General features: G+C 45.2%; 1 protein-coding gene across 1 annotated transcript in view; it reads left to right on the top strand.

Annotated features, from left to right (window-relative positions):
- DOCK3 (dedicator of cytokinesis 3) overlaps positions 1 to 19,618 on the top strand; it is an 873,576-nt gene that overhangs the window by 299,689 nt on the left and 554,269 nt on the right. The window contains exons 19-20 of the mRNA XM_030206787.1: positions 5,380 to 5,477; positions 16,203 to 16,286. Coding sequence (XP_030062647.1) covers positions 5,380 to 5,477; positions 16,203 to 16,286 — 182 coding nt within the window. The remainder of the gene's footprint in view (positions 1 to 5,379; positions 5,478 to 16,202; positions 16,287 to 19,618) is intronic.

Genomic DNA, 19,618 nt, shown 5'->3' with positions numbered 1-19,618 from the left:
TTTACCTCTTGTTTATCATTCTATATTATATAAATGTTCTAGTATGTTGCCCATCAAATGATTTCATTTGTATTGTGCTGATATCTTAAGTATTGTATTTGTGTTATGTGAATGTTCCTCCTTGCTGCCTGTCATGATGTAAATGGCCATTTTTCTCAATGGAGGAGAGTGAATACTGGAAGGGGAGTCACGTGATGAGAGGAGCAGATGCATTCCAGATAATCTCTGGGGTTCCCACTCCTGGTCCATACCTTTCCATGGGGTGAATAGTGAATAATCCTCACCAATCGCTAGTTTTTTTGAATCACCAGTGTATGAGCCACTTTGTGACCCATTTGGACGCTGCTATGCCCGGTAAACCCACCAAAAAAGAAGCAGAAAAGATACATGGTGGAGGAGCAGCTAAAATAGCGTTGCCTGCATCTGTTGCTCCGGTGGCCTTTACCGCTCGACAGTTAACGCAATTAACAGAGGTGGTGGAACAGGCTATGGAGACGAGGCTTGTTCAACTCTCAGCCCAGATGTCCAATATAGAGGCTGTGTTGGCTGATATGACCTGCCATATGGGAGAGCTGGAGTGGCGTGTGTCTATGGTGGAGGATGCCGTGTCTGGGACGGTTGCCGAGATAGCCGCCCTGCTAAAGTCAGTTCGGACACAAGTGGAAAAACGGGAAGATTTAGAAAATCAGTCTAGGAGAGCTAATCTTAGCATAGTGGGTATACCTGAGATGGTTCCTGACCGTGTATTGCCTACTCTGCTAGAGTGCTGGTTAAAAACTGAGTTCGTGCTCATGGACAGCATAGGCCCCCTCTGCCTGGAGAGGGCTACAGGGTGGGCTGCAAGCGTGAGGGAGACAATTGCCCCCTGGTCAATATTAAAGTGCACAATTATATCCATAAGATGAAAATTTTACAAGTATTTTAACAGAAGTGAGTCACTCTAACATATGATGGGGTTTCTATAAAGATCTTTCAAGATTATTCAGTGGCACTGCAGGAGTGAAAGCAGCACTTTACTACTACCACTAATCATTTCTATAGCACTACTAGCTTATGCAGTGCTGTACACATATGTAGATACTTTCTCTGTCCTTAGAGCGCTCACAATCTAAGTTTTTTTGTACCCAGGGCAATGGAGGGTTAAGTGACTTGTCCAAGGTCACAAGGAGCTGCAGTGGGAATAGAACCCAGGTTGCCTGGATTAAAGCCTGCTGCACTAACCATTAGGCCACTCCTCCACACAGGCCATTTCTCCTTTGTCCCCATCTGTGCAGCACTTCATGAGGCCCAAATTTGCTTTATGCTCGTCTTATCCTGCACTGCTAAAAATATTTAATTTGGGCCAATGGCGCACTTAAGATTCTCCTCAAGTGACCCAAGATTACCTACAAGATCTGAAAAAAGCAAATGCTCCTTGGGGAAGTTTCACATGATGTTATTCTGTTATAATGAGCATAGCTACAGCATATAATGTGTATTAGTATAACATGTTAGTTCCATCACTGGGAATGATATTACTCTGTTCTGTTTTGGTGGGGTTGAGTTTTTTCCTCCGCACATTGTTGTGTTGGGGAAAGACTGGGTTCTTCTGTGGGGGGGGGGGGGGGGGGGGTTGTGATTTGCATATGAGATTGGGGAAGGAGGGAGGGGTGGGATAGAAAGATGGTAATAAGAGGACATCATGGTGTAATGTTCAGCAGTTCATCTTGTGTTGCTAGACACCTTTCAGGCAATGCTCTTCACATGTTTGGCGTCTGGGGCTCACATTGTTCTTTTATTTGCCACCTAGGCTAGTACTCTTGTCTCTACATGGGTGAAAGGTGGATGTGGGTAGACTAGGAAGACTTGGGCAAGGCTGGGCACTTAGGTTGCAGTGTACAGCTCAGCACTCATTTCTTTTTCATTTAAAAATTTGATCTAATGTCGAATTGGTTTGTTACACAGCATGTGGGAGGGATCAAAATTTTATCTGCTTTGAAACAACACAAAGCAGACGTTGCATTTCTTCAGGAAACACGCCTCTCCAAATTCGAACATTTAATATTACAACAATCTTGGGTCAGTGAGATGTTCTTGGTCTCTTCTGTGGGGCAGTGAGGACTGGTAGCAGTTCTCGCATTCAAAGAAATGAAGTAAATTAGTGAAGCAAGACTTCCCTTGGCTGAACCCATGCTGACTCTGTCCCATTAAAGCATGTTGTCTACACATTCTGTAATTTTATTCTTTTTAATAGTTTCCACTGTTTTGCCCAGCACTGATGTCAAACTTACCAGTCTGTAATTTCCCAGACCACCCCAGAAACCTTTATAAAAATCAGCTTCACATTGGCCACCCTCCAATCTTCAGGTACTACGGATGATTTTAATGACAGGTTACATATTGCTAACAGCAGATCAGCAATTTCATGCTTGAGTTCCTTCAGTAGTAAATAACCTGGACCGGATGGCATACATCCAAGGGTACTCTTTAATTTGTCCATTTGGCTCAGTAAATCTTTCACGTTCACTGAGATTTCTTTCGGTTCCTCCGCATCATCACCCTTGAAAACTATTTCCGGTATAGGCAGAACTGTTACATCTTCTTCCATGCAGACCGAAGCAAAGAATTCATTTAGTTTCTCCGCTTTGGCCTTGTCCTCCCTTAGCGCCCTTTTTGCTCCTTAGTGATCTAATGCTCCCACGGATTCCCTTGCAGGCTTTCTGCTTCTGATGTACCTGAAAAAGTTGTTATTGTGAGTTTTAGTGCTTTGCATCTGACTTGCCAGTGCTTAAGCTGCTTATTTTCTTCATACGGGTCCTTTTTCCAGTCTTTGAAGGACAATCTTTTTGCTGTAATAATCTCTTTTATTTCACATTTTAAACATGCTGGCTGTTTTCTCTTTCCACTTTTGCAAATACGTGGAATGCGTCTGGGTTTTCAAGATGGTATTTTTGAATACTGTCCATTCCTGATTTAATGTCCTAGCCGATCCTTTTAGCTTCTTTTTAACCATTTTCCTCATTTTATTATAGTCATCCTTTTGAAAAGTAAATGCAGCTATTGTAGATTTCCTTTGCGGGTTCATCCCAAATAGTAGCTCAAACTTGATCATGTTATGATCACTGTTTCCCATGGGACCCAACACCGCCACCTCTCGCACTATGTCCTGCACGCCACCAAGGACCAGATCCAAAGTGGCTCCCGCTCTTGTTGATTCCTGGACCAGTTGCTCCAAGAAGCAGTCATATATTACATCTAGCAATTTTATCTCCCTGGCACTTCCTGATGTAACATTTATGCAGTCAACATTGGGGTAATTGAAATTACCCATTATTATAGTGTTGCCCAATTTGCCAGCTTTCCTAATCTCTGTAAACATTTCTTCATCTGTTTGTTCATTCTGTTCCAGCCTGGTTGAAGATACAAGCTTTCACATGTTTATTGAAATATAGATAGTCCTGTGTTAAGTGAAGCCTTTCATGGTGTGCATTCCAGAGTGTGGGGGTTACTCCAGAGAAGGCTCGCTTGCGGGTATCGCATCGTTTGATGTCCTTTGGAGAGGGTGTGGTTAGGCATACTCCTTGGGGAGGACCTTAGTGACCTTGCTGGTGTTTCAAGGGAGATCCTGTTCAGCAAGTACTCTGGGCTACTTCCTTTAATGGCCTTGAAGGTCAAACATAGCATTTTAAATTTTGCCCTGCATTGTATTGGTAGCTAGTAAAGTTTTTGCAAACATGGTGTGATGTTGTCTTATCACTTCTACTAGTCTGTCTAGCTGCAGCATTCTGAATTAGTTGTAGCTGTTGCAGACCCTTTGTAGTCAGACCAGTGTAGAGTGCATTACAGTAAATCCAGCCTTGGTATAATGGCATGCACCACTGAGACGAGGTTTGCCTTCTCCATGTAAGGAGACAGGCACTGTAGTTATCGCAAATGGTAGAAGTTGCTTGGATTTGAAGGTTGCTTGGATTTGGGGATCAGAGTAAGTGTTGAATCAAACTGTATTCCAAGGTTCCTGACTTGTGAATTAAAGGAGAGTTCATATTTCCTAAAACAGATTTTGATGTCAGGTATGTGCTCACTTGTGTTAGGGACCCAGAGAAACTCAGTTTTACTTGGGTTAAAGTCAAAGTTTGTTGGTTTTAGCCCATTGTCGAATAGTTAGATTGACATCTGAGGTGTATTTCCTCCTTTATATAAGACAGAGAGAAGGATTTTGAATGAGATGTTTTTTTGTATTTTAAGAAGATCATTTGTACTCTGTTGACTTTTATCATATTTCTCTTCTGATTATTCTACTGTGCTTTTTTAATGTGTGTATTTCTGACAGTGTCGTGTTATTCCTGTTAGAATTCAATTTGCCTTTCTCCAAGTTTACCTCGTTGCTTGCATTTATGCTTATATTGGTTAGTTTGTTATGCTGTTAACAAAATTATAAGTCAAGCCATACCTGCTATATACCACCTTGTGGAATCTGTTCATAAGGGTAGTCAATAAATCAATAAATACATGGCAGGTATAAATTTAAATTAATAAAACTTTTTAGCAGTGGCACTTACACATTTTAATCTGCTTAAAATACATATAGCATTAAATGGAATTCTTATGTTTTTAAGGTATATGGTGGCACTGTTGCTGCAGATTGAGCAATTTTTATTGAGTCCTTGTTCTCACTGATCCTTTTTAGAATGTTGCAAGTCACCCTTTCTTAAGTTGTAAGAAGGTGAAATGCCCTGCATATTTAATATCGTTCTGTTTCAGATTCCTGCTTCACCTCATTCTTGAATGTTAAAGTACACTTACTCAGTAATTGTATGCTTTTGGCGGAGGCATTCTCAGAGGCATGTTTAGAGTAGGATTGAAAAATAACACACACAAAACCAACTAAGTTAACGGGTATTTTGTACTAGCAGCAAGTTTCAAAGGGAAGTACGTATGCACATTCCCTTTGAAATTGGTACAACATCCACATGTATTAAACACCTACAGACATAACACAAAAAGCACACAGTTCAAAAGTTGCCCAACAAATGGCTGATAACACTGAGCTGGTAGATGTCACAGGGCAGGCACATCCATAGACAGCTCCAAGGTTATCCTTTCTATTGAGTGGTTTCTACAGCTGCAACTGCTGTTAACATTTGCAGACTGTCTTGAGAATTTTGCAGCTGTGTAGAGAGATTGCTTGAGCCATAATGCCATGGTGTCTTTCTACGTATTCTGATGTGACATCCATAGTTTCCTTTTTAACATTTCCCCTTCCTATTACACGTATGCTTGTTCAATAGAAAGTCCCTTTTAAATTTCTGCCATTGGTTCTGTTGACCTGCCATGCACTGCTTATTTGCTAAAGTGTTAATGCTATAACCACATTCTCTTCTTTCTTTTTATGGTTTGCAGTGGATTTGCTTGCACTTCTCAAATGGAAAGCCTACCCTGATCGAATAATGGACATACTTGGAAGGCTGCGTCACATCCGTGGTGAGGAAATTGTTAAGGTCAGTGTCAGACAGTCAACGGGATTTATAAACCCTGGAATGTCTATTAATCTTTAACCTCTTTGCTGTACTCTGAGAATCACTGCACACAATTGCTAAATGTGGTACAGTATAGGAGGTGGTAATCTTAAGGTGGTCAAACAGGTAGAAAAGATGTTGGCAAAAGGGAGAGGAATTGATAGCAGAAAAAAGAAGGCAATACTGTCTGAGTCTCTGGTAAGATTCCATTTAGAGTACTGTGTACAGTTGTAAAGATCGCACCTTCAAAAAGATATAGACAGAATTGAGTTGGTCTAGAGAGAGGCTTCTAAAATGGCGCATGGTCTTCATCATAAAGCATGTAGGGACAGTCTTTAAGTTCAAAAAATATATATTTTGGAAAAAAAAAGATTGGATACAATCTTTCAAATACCTCAGTGGCATAAATGCATAGGAGGTGGGCATGGGCGTAGTTTGACTGTTTCATTTGGGGGGCAAAGGGTGTGGCTTGGCATATTTGCATATTCCTTGTCATCAGCAGCAGATGAATCCATTAACTTTTGGGTTGTATCCCCCTACCAGCAGGTGGAAATAGAGAACACTGAAAAACCATAGTGCCTCTTGGATGGCTAACCCCAACTTCCTTCAGTATTTCTCTATCTCCCAGCAGGTGTGGACGTAGCTTGATCAGCTCCTGGATTTCAGACTGCCTGGGGTGGCTCCTTTGCTTTCCCAGTTGAGCAGGGGTGTTGTGGCTGGTGGTACCCACTTTAAAGGCATATAGGTTCGCCCTTTCCCTGCCTTACCCATTCCCCCCGCCTCCCAGAGTCCCTCTGTTGCTGCCTGCCTCCAACTTTCCTCACAGCGTTTAAAAAAAAAAAAAGAGCACGCTTTTACTGCGTGGCTGTTCTGTGGCTTTTTCCAGAGATTCTGGCTCTGTGCAGCTTGACCGGAGCTCGTAGACTCGGTCTTCTGAGGTGAGAGTGGTGCCCAGCTCCTCCGGGGAGGTCCCGCAGATGCCATTCCGAACAGGGTAAGTTTTGGCGCGAAGCCGCCATTTTATTGCCATATTTCCGTCCAGTCGGGCGATGGCTGCTGACGAAGTTAAGCGCTGCTCCCGTTGTGGTAAACGCAGATCAGCAGCGGGGCTGTGTAAAACGTGCTCCTTAGACGCTCACACTAGTATGAGCATGGCGAGCGATGTTTCTTCCCGCTCGATGGAGCTGGCAGCGGGCGCCATTTTGGAAGCACCGCATGTCTCGATTCTCGCGGTTGCGGAGGAGTCTGAATGCAGGGGGACGCCTCGTTTAGAGGCTGCCAGAGGAGCTCCTACATCCGTTTCTCCTAATTCGGAGGCAGAGGGCCAGGGTGAGTTTTTCTCCCCTGAGTTTGTGCTTTTAATACATAAGGCGTTGATGCTGAAAAGAGCTCTGCCGCAGGTGTCTGACACTGCGTTGCATCCTGTCTTCCCTCCGGGTGCTGAGGCCCCGGGGATGGCTTCATGTGTTATTTTCTCCCCCGAGCATTGGAAACACACTAAACATAGACGGGTAAATTCCCCGTCTGAAAGTGGCGAATATCCTCTCCCCCCCCCTCCCCCGTGGTCGGGCTGTAGGGAGTCTGAGGGGTCTGGCAGGCCCTCAGGGACGGATGATCCAGAGGAGGGTGTTTGTTTGCTACTGGATTTAGATGATCCCAATACGGTCCGGATTTTCCACCATGACGAGCTGCCACCTCTTATTACTGACGCCTTGCAGGCCCTCTCGATTGATGATCCTGCTGAAGGCGAGGCCTCCTCTGTTAATCTTAGGATGGCAATTACTAAGAAGCCTACTTGGGCATTTCCGGTGCATGACTCCATCTAAGAGCTTATTTCTGCTCAATGGTCTGACCCTGATGGGCCGTTGAAAGTGGCCAGGGCTATGGGTCAGCTTTACCCTCTGCGTGAGGAGCACTTGGCCACTTTGGGGATGCCTAAAGTGGATGCATTGGTCACGGCGGTGACAAAAAAGACCACTCTCCAAGTAGAGGGAGGGGTCGCTTTGAAAGACATGCAGGACCGGTGGCTGGAGACCGCGCTGAAGCGGTCCTTTGAAATTGCAGGCCTTGCCTTGAGGGCATCTATTTCCAGTTCCTATGTAGCCCGGGCATGTCTTTCCTGGCTACAACAGGCGGTGGAACAGCCCGCCGATGGTGCAGGTCCCCTTTCTGAGGTTGCCCCGCGGATGGAGTCGGCCCTGTCATTTTTGGCTGATGCCCTTTATGATCTGGTCAGAGCTTTGGCTAAACAGATGTCTGTGGCGGTTTCTGCCCGCCGCCTTCTTTGGCTGCAGCATTGGGCTGCTGACATAGCTTCTAAGCAAAGGCTGGTGAGGCTACCCTTTCGGGGCCTCCTGTTATTTGGAGAGGAATTGGAGAAGATTGTGAAAGACCTGGGGGACTCTAAACCCCAGCAGTTACCTGAGGATAGGCCGAGGCCTTCTTCCAAAGGTTCTGTTTCCCTCCTCTTCCAGACCTCGCTTCCGTGAAGCTCACAGGTATCGCCCGGGGTGCTCTGCTGGGTTTTCTCAACGTACCCGTTTTCAGCAGAGGAACTCCTTTCGCTTGGACAAATGTTCTGCAGAGGCCCGGTCAAGGCCAGGAGTACAGGGGCGTCCTCCACAATGATGGGACGCCAGTCCACTCCTCCATGCCTGCAATAGGAGGACGTCTTTCCCTCTTTCTAGAGGAGTGGACCAAGATAACCTTGGATCAGTGGGTCCTGGATCTGATCAGAGAAGGTTACTAACTGGAATTCGGTGCCCCGGTGAGAGACGTGTTTGTGGAGTCCCAATGTGGCACTGCCGTAAAACGGGCGGCAGTAGAGGAGACCTTACAAGTCTTGCTGCACCTCGAAGCGGTGGTCCCGGTGACTCCTGCCGAACGCGGCTGCAGCCACTATTCCATTTAGTTTGTCGTGCCTCGAAAAGGCGGATCTTTCAGACCGATCCTCGACTAACGAAGAGTCAATGAGGCCCTCAGAGTACGATATTTTCGCATGGAAACCCTGCGCTCCGTCATTGTGGCGGTTCAGCGCGGAGAGTTCCTCACGTCTCTGGACCTAAAAGAAGCATATTTGCACATTCCTATCTGGCTTCCACACCAGCGGTTCCTCTGCTTTGCGGTGTTGGGAAAATATTTCCAATTTCAGGTCTTGTCTTTCGGCCTAGCCACAGCTCCCCATACCTTCTCCAAGATAATGGTGGTCGTAGCTGCCTGCCTCAGGCAAGAGGGTATCAGAGTTCACCCTTATCTCAACGACTGGCTCATCAGAGCGGATTCGGCAACCGAGAATCGTCTTGCCACAGCCAGAGTGGTGGCAGTCCTGCAGGCGCTAGGCTGGGTGGTCAATATACCCAAAAGTCACCTGACCCCCTCTCAGTCTCTCGAGTATTTGGGGGTCTGGTTCGACACGGCCTCGAGTTTTGTCTTACCCCCCGACCAAAGGCGGTGCAAGCTTCACAATCAGGTCCGTCTGCTCCTGCGGATGCCTCGTCTGCGAGCTTGGGACTTTGTCTAGCTGCTGGGGTCGATGACGGCCACCTTGAAGATAGTGCCTTGGGTGAGAGCACATATGAGGCCTCTGCAAATTGCCCTGCTTCAACAATGGTCTCCGATGTCCCAGGAATATCAATGCAGCCTAATGTTGCTCCCTGCGTCACGGTTCAGTATGCAGTGGTGGATCTCCGACAGGATGCTGCACCAAGGAATGCTGCTTGCGCTTCCTTCTTGGTGCCTGGTGATAACAGATGCCAGCCTTCTAGGCTGGGGAGCACATTGCCAGGGAAGCGGGGTGGTCCATCAATCGCTTGGAACTAAGGGCGATATTCCAGGCTCTTATGGCCTTTCAAAAGACTCTGAAGGGGCTTGCTGTCCGGGTTCTGTCAGACTAGAAATGGGGGGAAGGCCAATAGTCGCTCAAAAGCGCATGGTTTGGGATAAGGTATCTTGCAAGGATACTTCACGAACAGGAAAGATAGGGTTTCTGGATAGTGAGGTTGCACAACAGACCGTGGTAGGCCAGGTGCCCTTAAATACAACCAACGATCAGACAAAAGATGGCAAATCATTAGTGTCAAGTACTAAGCATCATGCAAATAGGAACAACAAACATACTCTGAAATGTCTATATGCAAATGCTAGGAGTCTAAGAAATAAGATAGGAGAGTTGGAATATATTGCACTAAATGAAAAATTGGATATAATAAGCATTACTGAGACCTGGTGGAAGGAGGATAACCAGTGGGACACTGTCATACCGGGGTACAAAGTATATCGTAGTGATAGGGTGGACCGGACTGGTGGAGAGGTAGCATTGTATATTAACGAGAGCCTTGACTCAGATAGATTACAAATATAGCAGGACACAAATCACACCTTTTAATCATTGTGGGTTGAAATTCCATGTATAAAAGGGAAAAGGACAGTGATAGGAGTGTACTATCGTCCGCCTCACCAGGATGAGCAGGTAGACGCAGAAATGATAAAAGAAATCAGAGACGCAAACAAAATGGGCAATGTGATAATAATGGGTGACTTCAATTATCCAAATATAGACTGGTTAAATGTAACATCGGGACACGCTAGAGAGGTACAATTCCTTGATGAAATCAAGGGCAGCTTTATGGAGCAGCTGGTGCAGGAGCCGACGAGAGAATGAAAATTTCTAGACTTGGTCCTTAGTGGAGCGTATGATCTAATGAGGGACGTTATGGTACTGGGGCCGCTTGATAACAGTGATCATAATATGTTCAGTTTTGATATCAACCTTGAAGTAGCTATACACAGGAAGTCAAATACTTTAGCGTTTAACTTTAAAAAAGGAGACTATGATAAAATGAGAAGAACGGTTTAAAAAAAACTTTAGGGGGCAACTGAGAGGGTAAAAACTGTACAACAGGCATGGACGCTGTTCAAAAATACCATCCTGGAGGCCCAGGCCAAACATATTCCGCGAATTAGAAAAGAAAGACGGAAGTCCAAAAGAAAGCCGGCGTGGTTGAAAAGTGAGGTGAAGGAAGCTATTAGGGCTAAAAGAAACGCCTTCAGAAAATGGAAGAAGGAACCGTCTGAAAATAACAAGAAGAAGCATAAGGAGTGTCAAAGCAAATGCAAGGCGCAGATAAAGAAGGCCAAGAGGGATTATGAAAAAAAGATAGCATTAGAGGCAAAAAAAACATAGCAAAATTTTTTTTTGATATATTAAAAGCAGGAAGCAGGCAAAAGAATCAGTTGGGCTGCTGGATGATGGGGGTAAAAGGGGCGATCAAGGAAGATAAAGAGGTAGCGGAGCGATTGAATGAATTCTTTGCTTCGGTCTTCACCGAAGAAGATTTGGGTGGGATACCGGTGTCGGAAATGGTATTTCAAGCGGACGAGTCGGAGAAACTTACTGACTTCACGGTAAACCTGGAGGATGTAATGGGGCAGTTCAGCAAACTGACGAGTAGCAAATCACCTGGACCAGATGGTATTCATCGAGCGTGGTACCGGAAGATTGGAGGGTGGGCAACGTAATGCCAATTTTTTAAAAAGGTTGCAGGGGAGATCCGGGAAATTATAGACAGGTGAGTCTGACGTCGGTGCCGGGGAAAATGGTAGAGGCTATTATCAAAAACAAAATTACAGAGCACATCCAAGGACATGGATTACTGAGACCAAGTCAGCCCGTCTTTTGTGTGGGGAAATCTTGCCTGACAAATTTACTTCAATTCTTTGAAGGAGTAAACAAACATGTGGACAAAGGGGAGTCGGTTGATATTGTGTATCTGGATTTTCAAAAGGCATTTGACAAGGTACCTCATGAAAGGCTACAGAGGAAATTGGAGGGTCATGGGATAGGAGGAAATGTCCTATTGTGGATTAAAAACTGGTTGAAGGATAGGAAACAGAGTGTGGGGTTAAATGGGCAGTATTCACAGTGGAGAAGGGTAGTTAGTGGGGTTTCTCAGGGGTCTGCTAGGACCGCTGCTTTTTAATATATTTATAAATGATTTAGAGATGGGAGTAACTAGCGAGGTAATTAAATTTGCTGATGACACAAAGTTATTCAAAGTCGTTAACTCGCGACAGGATTGCGAAAAATTACAGAAGGACCTTACGAGACTGGGAGACTGGGCGCTAAATGGCAGATGACGTTTAATGTGAGCAAGTGCAAGGTGATGCATGTGGGGAAAAAAGAACCTGAATTATAGGTAAGTCATGCAAGGTTCCACGTTAGGAGTTACGGACCAAGAATGGGATCTGGGTGTCATCGTTGATAATACACTGAAACCTTCTGCTCAGTGTGCTGCTGCGGCTAGGAAAGCGAATAGAATGTTGGGTATTATTTGGAAAGGTATGGAAAACAGGTGTGAGGATGTTATTATGCCGTTGTATCGCTCCATGGTGCGACCGCACCTTGAGTATTGTGTTCAGTCCTGGTTGCCGCATCTCAAGAAAGATATAGTAGAATTGGAAAAGGTGCAGCGAAGGGAGACTAAAATGATAGCGGGCATGGGACAACTTCCCTATGAAGAAAGACTAAGGAGGCTAGGGCTTTTCAGCTTGGAGAAGAGACGGCTGAGGGGAGACATGATAGAGGTATATAAAATAATGAGTAGAGTGGAACAGTTGGATGTGAAGTGTCCACGCTTTCCAAAAATACTAGGACTAGGGGGGGTATGCGATGAAACTACAGTGTAGTAAATTTAAAACAAATCGGAGAAAAGTTTTCTTCACCCAACGCATAATTAAACTCAGGAATTCATTGCCGGAGAACGTGGTGAAGGCGGTTAGCTTGGCAGAGTTTAAAAAGGGTTTGGACGGTTTCCTAAAGGACAAGTCCATAGACTGCTACTAAATGGACTTGGGAAAAAAATCCACAATTTAGGGAATAACATGTATAGAATGTTTGTACGTTTGGGAAGCTGCCAGGTGCCCTTTACCTGGATTGGCCGCTGTTGGGGGCAGGATGCTGGGCTTGATGGGCCTTTGGTCTTTTCCCAGTATGGCATTACTTATGTACTTATGTAAGGGCAGGGATTCTATTCCAGGTACTTCCTTATACAGAAAAAGACAGGGGGGATGCGTTCCATCCTAGACTTGAGGGCCCTGAACAAATTCCTAGTGCAAGAAAAGTTCAGGATGGTTTCTTTAGGCATGTTTCTTTCCATGATTCAGAAGAACGATTGGCTATGCTCTGTGGGCTTAAAGGATGTATACATTCATATCCCGATACTTACAGCTCACAGGAAGTATATTCGTTTTCGCTGGGAACACATCACTTTCAGTAACGCGTATTGCTCTTTGGCCTCGCATCAGCTCCCAGCATTTTCACAATGTGTCTAGCAGTAGGCACAGCACCGCTACACAAGCTGGGAGTGCATGTGTTCCCTTATGTCGATGATTGGCTGGTGAAGAGCACCTCAGAGGATGGAGCTCAGGAGTCAGTGCGAATGAATATTCAGGTGCTGGAACTACTAGGGTTTGTAATAAACTACCCCATCGCCATCCAGTTCAACAATTGGAGTTTATAGGAGCCCTGCTCGATACCAAGAGTGTCAGTGCCTTCCTCCCAGAGACGCGTCTGGACAACCTTTGCATCCAGGGTTCTGGCATCGCAGCGGGTCACAGCTTGGCATATGTTGAGATTGTTGGGCCACATGGCTTCCACAGTATATGTTACACCCGTGGCACAACTTCACATGAGAAATGCTCAATGGACCCTGGATTCTCAGTGGTATCAAGCCACAGGAAGTCTGCAGGATGTCATCCAAGTGTCCCCATAGCTTGTGTGCTCTCTTCAATAGTGGACAGTTCGGACCAATCTGACTTTGAGACTACCATTCCAAATTCCTCAGCCACAAAAAGTGCTGATGACAGATGCATCTCTCCTGGAATGGGGAGCTCAGGTAGATGGGCTTCATACCCAAGGAGCTTGGTCCCTCCAGGAAACGAATATTCAGATCAATCTCCTGGAGCTCCGAGCCATCTGGAACGCTCTAAAGGCTTTCAGAGATTGTCTGTCCAATCAAGTTATTTTAATTCAAACAGACAATCAGGTTGCGATGTATTACACCAACAAGCAGGGGGGCACTGGATCTCACCCTCTGTGTCAGGAAGCCATCAAGATATGTCTCTGGGCTCACCGTCAAGGCATGTTTCTCCAGGCCACTTATCTAGCTGGTGTAAACAATGGCCTGGCTGACAGACTTGAGCAGGATAATGTAATCTCACGAGTGGTCTCTGAACATGGGCGTAGTCCGCAAAATCTTCTGAGCATGGGGCACCCCCTTGGTGTATCTTTTTGCCATTCAGATCAACCACAAGGTCCCTCAGTTCTGTTCCAGGCTTCAGGCCCATGACAGGCTAGAATCGGATGCCTTTCTCCTTCATTGGGGAACAGGCCTTCTGTATGCATATCCAAGATACTTCTAGTGGGAAAAACTTTGTTGAAACTCAAGCAAGACTGCGGAACCATGATTCTGATTGTATCCTACTGGCCGTGACAGGTTTGGTTCCCTCTTCTTCTGGAATTGTCCTTCAAAGAACCGTGGAGATTGGAGTGTTTTCCAACCTTCATCACACAGAATGAGGTGTCACTTCTACATCCCAACTTCTAGTCTCTTGGTGTCACAGCTTAGATGTTGAGAGCCTAGAGTTTGCTTCCTTGGGTCTTTCATAGGGTGTCTCCCGGGTCTTGCTGTCTTCCAGGAAAGATTCCACTAAGAGGTGCTACTCTTTTAAATGGAGGAGGTTTCCCATCTGGTTTGACAGCAAGGCCATAGATCCTCTTTCTTGTCCTACACAGACCCAGCTTGAATACCTTCTACACTTAACAGAGTCTGGTCTCAAGCCCAACTCTGTAAGGGTTCACCTTAGTGCAATTAGCGCTTATCAGCGTGTAGAAGGTAAGCCTATCTTTGGACAGCCTTTAGTTCGCTTCATGAGAGGTTTGCTTTTGTCAAAGCCCCCTGTCAAACCTCTACCGTGTCATGGGATCTCAACGTCATTCTCACCCAGCTGATGAAAGCTCCTTTTGAGCCACTGAATTCCTGCTATCTGAAGTACTTGACCTGGAAGGTCGTTTTCTTGGTGGCTGTTACTTCAGCTCATAGTCAGTGAGCTTCAAGCCTTAGTAGTGGATGCAGTTTATACGAAGTTTCATCACAATAGAGTAGTCCTACATACTCATCCTGTTCTTGCCGAAGTTGCTGTCGGAGTTCCATCTGAACCAATCGATTGCCAACATTTTTTTCATGACCCCATGCCCACCATGGAGAAAGCAGCTTGCACACCTTGGACTGTAAGAGAGCGTTGACCTTTACATGGAACGGACAAAGCCCTTCAGACAGTCCGCCCAATTGTTTGTTTCCTTTGATCCCAACAGGAGGAGAGTCGCCATTGGTAAACGCACCATTTCCAGTTGGCTTGCAAATTGCATTTTCTACGCTTATGCCCAAGCTGAGCTGACTTTAGGGGGTCGTGTCTTGGCTCACAATGTCAGAGCCTTGGCTGCATCAGTGACCCACTTAAAGTCAGCCTCCATTGAAGAGATTTGCAAGACTGCGACAAGGTCTTCAGTCCACACATTCACATCTCACTACTGCCTTGAGCAGGATACCCGACGCGATATTCGGTTTGGGCAGTCAGTGTTGCAGAATCTATTTGAGGTCTAGAATCCAACTCCACCCTCCTAGGCCCTTTTTTGTTCATTTCCAGGCTACACTGTCAGGTAGTTTGAATATAGTTTCAAGTTGATCTACATTCTGTTCTCGCCATTGCAAGGCCGAGTTGACCAGTGTTTGTTGTTTTGGGCGAGCCTGGATGCTAGGGATACCCCATTTGTGAGAATGATTCAGCCTGCTTGTCCTTGGAAAAAGCACGGATACTTACTTGTAGCAGTTATTCTTCGAGGACAGCAGGCTGATCATCCTCACAATCCTCTTTCTCTTTCTTTATGCTGTTGGATTAAACTGAGGAGCGCAGTCGCTCGGCGGGCAGGAAGGCAGCAGCAGCACACACACCAGATGGCTCTGGAAGATCTTTTGCTGGCTATTATGCTCATTCCCAGGCCGGCATGGATCGTCAACCCACTTGTGAGAATGATCAGCCTGCTGTCCTTGGAGAATACCTACTACAGGTAAGTATCTTCGCTGTATATGAGCCTGCATGGTGCTCTTAAGGAGGGAGTCACACAAAACCATTGTATTTTTCACTCTCTACCCACTGGTTGACAGACACAGGTTCTTGACTGGTCTAGTGAGACTAAAGGAAAGAAAATTAGCAGGTAAAATATAATTTTTTCATATGGACAGACAGGCAATCAGAAAGATAGACCGATGGACATAGCCTCCCAACAGGCACTATCACTCAAACAGAACATACACAATATAATCAGATCTGGCACAAATGATTTGGGACTAGTTGAACTGTATGCTTCAGATATTATAGAAATTAAATAGCTAGAAAGTATATCATTCATATATTTACATTAAAAATTCAGCAGTTTGCTATTTTGAGCCAGATGCTGGTAATAGATACTTGCATAATTGATTGAATAATGGGAGCAAATCAGGTTGTTAATAATATGAGTTGATGAGTTGTGCGATTTCTTTAAGAGTATAAAAATATGAACCTGAAATTGTAATATATTGTACATATTCCAAACCAGTCTGGGAATATCCCAGCATTAGATTAATTCTTTGTCTGCTGATGTTCTTTCAGTTTCTGCAGGATATCTTAGACACACTGTTTGTGATTTTGGATGATAATACTGAAAAATATGGACTCCTTGTCTTCCAGTCTCTGGTACGTATTCCTTGTTTGTCCTTAATATTCCTTGTTTGAGGCCCTGTCAGTGTATGGATAATGCATCTTTTGTGTATGCTGTAGTTGGGGTGCTTAGCCACCTTTTCTGTCTTACTTAGAAATCCTGTGTCATATAACAGCCGTTGGTATTGCTACTATGATTTCTTCAAAAAAGCGATAAACTCAAATTAGAAAAATAAATATTTCTGTACAACAACTAAGTGTGCACAGCATTCTACATATATATATATATATATATGAGACAGTTCTTGAATTTAAAAAAGCAGAATATAAGCACAAAATTAAATGTTTCTTTGTAGAGCTGACATTCTAGTCAAGGCAAACATGTAGGACAAAGACTTTGGAAAGGCCATTTATTAAGAAAACAAGTAAAAAAAAAAAAAAGGCCCGTTTCTGTTTTAAAGGAAACGGGCGCTAGCAAGGTTTTTCTGGGAGTGTGTATGTTTGAGTGAGTGTGTGTGAGAGTGACTGTGTGAGAGAGAGTGAATGTGCGAGTGTGTGTGTGACAGAGAGAGAGTGAGACTGGGTGCGAGTGTGTGTGTAAGAATGAGAGTATGTGCCAGGGTGCACCCTCCCTCCCAGTTCCAGGGTCATCATCCCTCCCCCACCGGTCTGCCTCCCAGTTGTAGGGGGGTCCCCCCTCTCTCCCTTTTTCCCAGTTGCAGGGTCCCCCCTCCGTCTGTCCCTCCCTTCCTTCCTTCCTCCCTGTTTCCCTGTTGCAGGGTCCTCCCTGTTTCCCCCCCCTGCCCCTCCCTCCCAGTTGCAGGGTCTGTCTGTCTCCCCCCTCCTTTTGTCCTTGACTTTTTAAGGCACTGTCTATCAACAATTTTAAAACGACAATGTGCAGCAGCAGCTCCTAGGTTTGCTTGTTTTTGATTGTATGCCAATGAGGGCTGCGTAGGGGAGTGGAAACAGAGATTAACCACTGGGCTTCCTTGCTTACCGTAGACTTGCTGTGCTCTCTTCCACTCCTGTCTATTAAACGTCCTGCAGCATCTCCTAGGTTTGCTTGCTTTGTTGTGAGTGAACGGGGATGACGGATGCGCTGGAGTCGGACCTGCTGGTCTTTGCCTCCCCCCTCTTCCGAGTGGACCCTGACCGCTGCTCTGATACCTCACCTGCCTCCTCCACATTGGACAGTCAGCGTAGCCTCTCGCTTGCTGTCTCGCCGCCCTCCCTCTTCGTCCTCTCTGACAGTCCAAATCCGGACTTGGAGAGGGAGGGAGGGTGGCGGCGGTTTTTTAAGGGCGGTTAATGTGTGCATGTGGTTCCGGAGGTTGGCAGCCAGTCTGGTGCAATTCTTAGGCAGGGGGAGGAGTAGGGAAACATGCTCCGTGTGTTTCCCTACTCCTCCCCCTAGCTGCTACTCCTCCCCCTGCCAGGGTCGCTGTTTGCTGCTGCCTACTCCTCCCCCTGGCTGTTACTCCTCCCCCTGCCTGGGTCGCTGTATGCTGCTGACGTCACTTTGATCTACTCCATGAAGCAGACCACCTCCAGCGGAAGCCACGGTCCCAGGCAGCCTCAGAACGTTGGAGGTGAGAATTATTATATAGGATGGTTAAAGCTGAATTATTTACGGTAAATTTATCCCTCCCAATATGGTAGTTCACCCACCAATACCTAGAAAGAAAGAAATCACCCAAGGCTGCATCAGTTAGGAAATTGATTAGATACCTAATTTCTTATCAAGTATTAGTGCAATTATCAGATCAGTGATATCTCACTGGGAGTATGGAACATTGCTATACAAAAGTACTGCTATATCTGAGACTCCAAAGAATATATAAGCAATCAAATGCTTTTATTTATTATTCTCCAAGTATATGTACAATCAATTGCTTATGAGAGTACAGTGCCACAGCTACACATAGGTGTTCTCTGTGTCTGAGTCTCTAATGTTTTATTTTAGGGTCTTTTTCGCCCTCACCCCAAATTACCAGCTAAAGCCAATTTGCAGATATAAAAGACTCAAGGCTACTTATGAGAAAGCAATAGGATTTATTTCAATTGATTGCTTTCTCAGGGGAGAGCAGCCCTACTTGCACTAAGGTACTGGCTGTGACTGTCTCTCCCCATTGAAGTAGGAAGTACACTCATTTTTATATGTCCATTCAGGATACAGGTAATATGACAGTAAGCACATCTTATATGGAGTGGAGGAGTAGCCTAGTGGTTAGTGCAGTGGACTTTGATCCTGGGGAACTGAGTTTGATTCCCACTGCAGATCCTTGTGACTCTGGGCAAGTCACTTAACCGTCCATTGCCCCTGGTACAAAATAAGTACCTGAATATATGTAAACCGCTTTGAATGTAGTTGCAAAAAACCTCAGAAAGGCGGTATATCAAGTTCCATTTACCTTCCCTTATTGGATCTATGCTAATATAATGTTTAACACTGATTGGCTATTATAATAATGTGGTTAGTATTTACTGGAAAAGCTAATAATGGACTAGCTCTTCCTGGAAGACTTAGTCATCTTCCTGAGGAGTTATCTTGTTCTGTTTTTCAGTAAAACATGTGTGACCACCATGTTGCTAAACGATGTTACTCTGTTTTTCCACCTACCCCTGTTCCTCATTCTGCTGCATGAGAGTGTCACAACAGATCATGAGTTCTGCAGTCACACTGGAGTTCAGGTTAGAATCATGGGCCTGTAAGGTTTTCTCTCATTTTAGATCCTGAACCAAAGTCAGGCCTTGAATCAAAGCTCTTAGCTATGATGATAATATACAAAGCCAACAAGGTTGCTATCAGGAGAGACTGGGTTAAACAGGGCCAACGAAACCCAGTAATCATGACAAGAGGCATTGACCTTTGGAGAGCACCAATAGCCACAGCAAGCTGTGTTTACCTGTTGTACCCAGAGCTAGTGTTAGACATTCAAGGGCTCAGGACAGAAAATGGGGAGGGGGCCCCATAACCCACCTGTGGGCTGTGCTTTCTTCAGTTTGAGACCCCCTGTGGTATGGGGGCCCAGGGCAATTGCCCTGTTTATACCCTCTAACACCAGCCCTGGTTGCACCAGGCTACTCTCCTCTCCTCTCCCTAGTTCCTGTGGGTCTGACATTGGTTTTCAACCATTTCCTCGCAAAATAAAGTGTATATAATTTTTTTTTCCTTTTTGAAGACTAGCTGTTTTTACAATGAAGAGGAGTGGTGATGGGAGCCACCTTTTGCTCCTTCGGTAGCATGTTTATACATGCTTTATTTTGATAGGAAATTGTTGAAACCAATAGTTGGAGCAAGTATATTTACAACTGACATTGATACATCAATGATGTGTTCATTTTATGGAAAGGAGAAATCAATC

This window comes from Microcaecilia unicolor, chromosome 6 (genome assembly GCF_901765095.1).
Source record: "Microcaecilia unicolor chromosome 6, aMicUni1.1, whole genome shotgun sequence".
NCBI classification, from domain to species: domain Eukaryota; kingdom Metazoa; phylum Chordata; class Amphibia; order Gymnophiona; family Siphonopidae; genus Microcaecilia; species Microcaecilia unicolor.
Note: the sequence above shows the minus strand (reverse complement) of the source record. Positions and strands in the feature narration are given on the sequence as shown.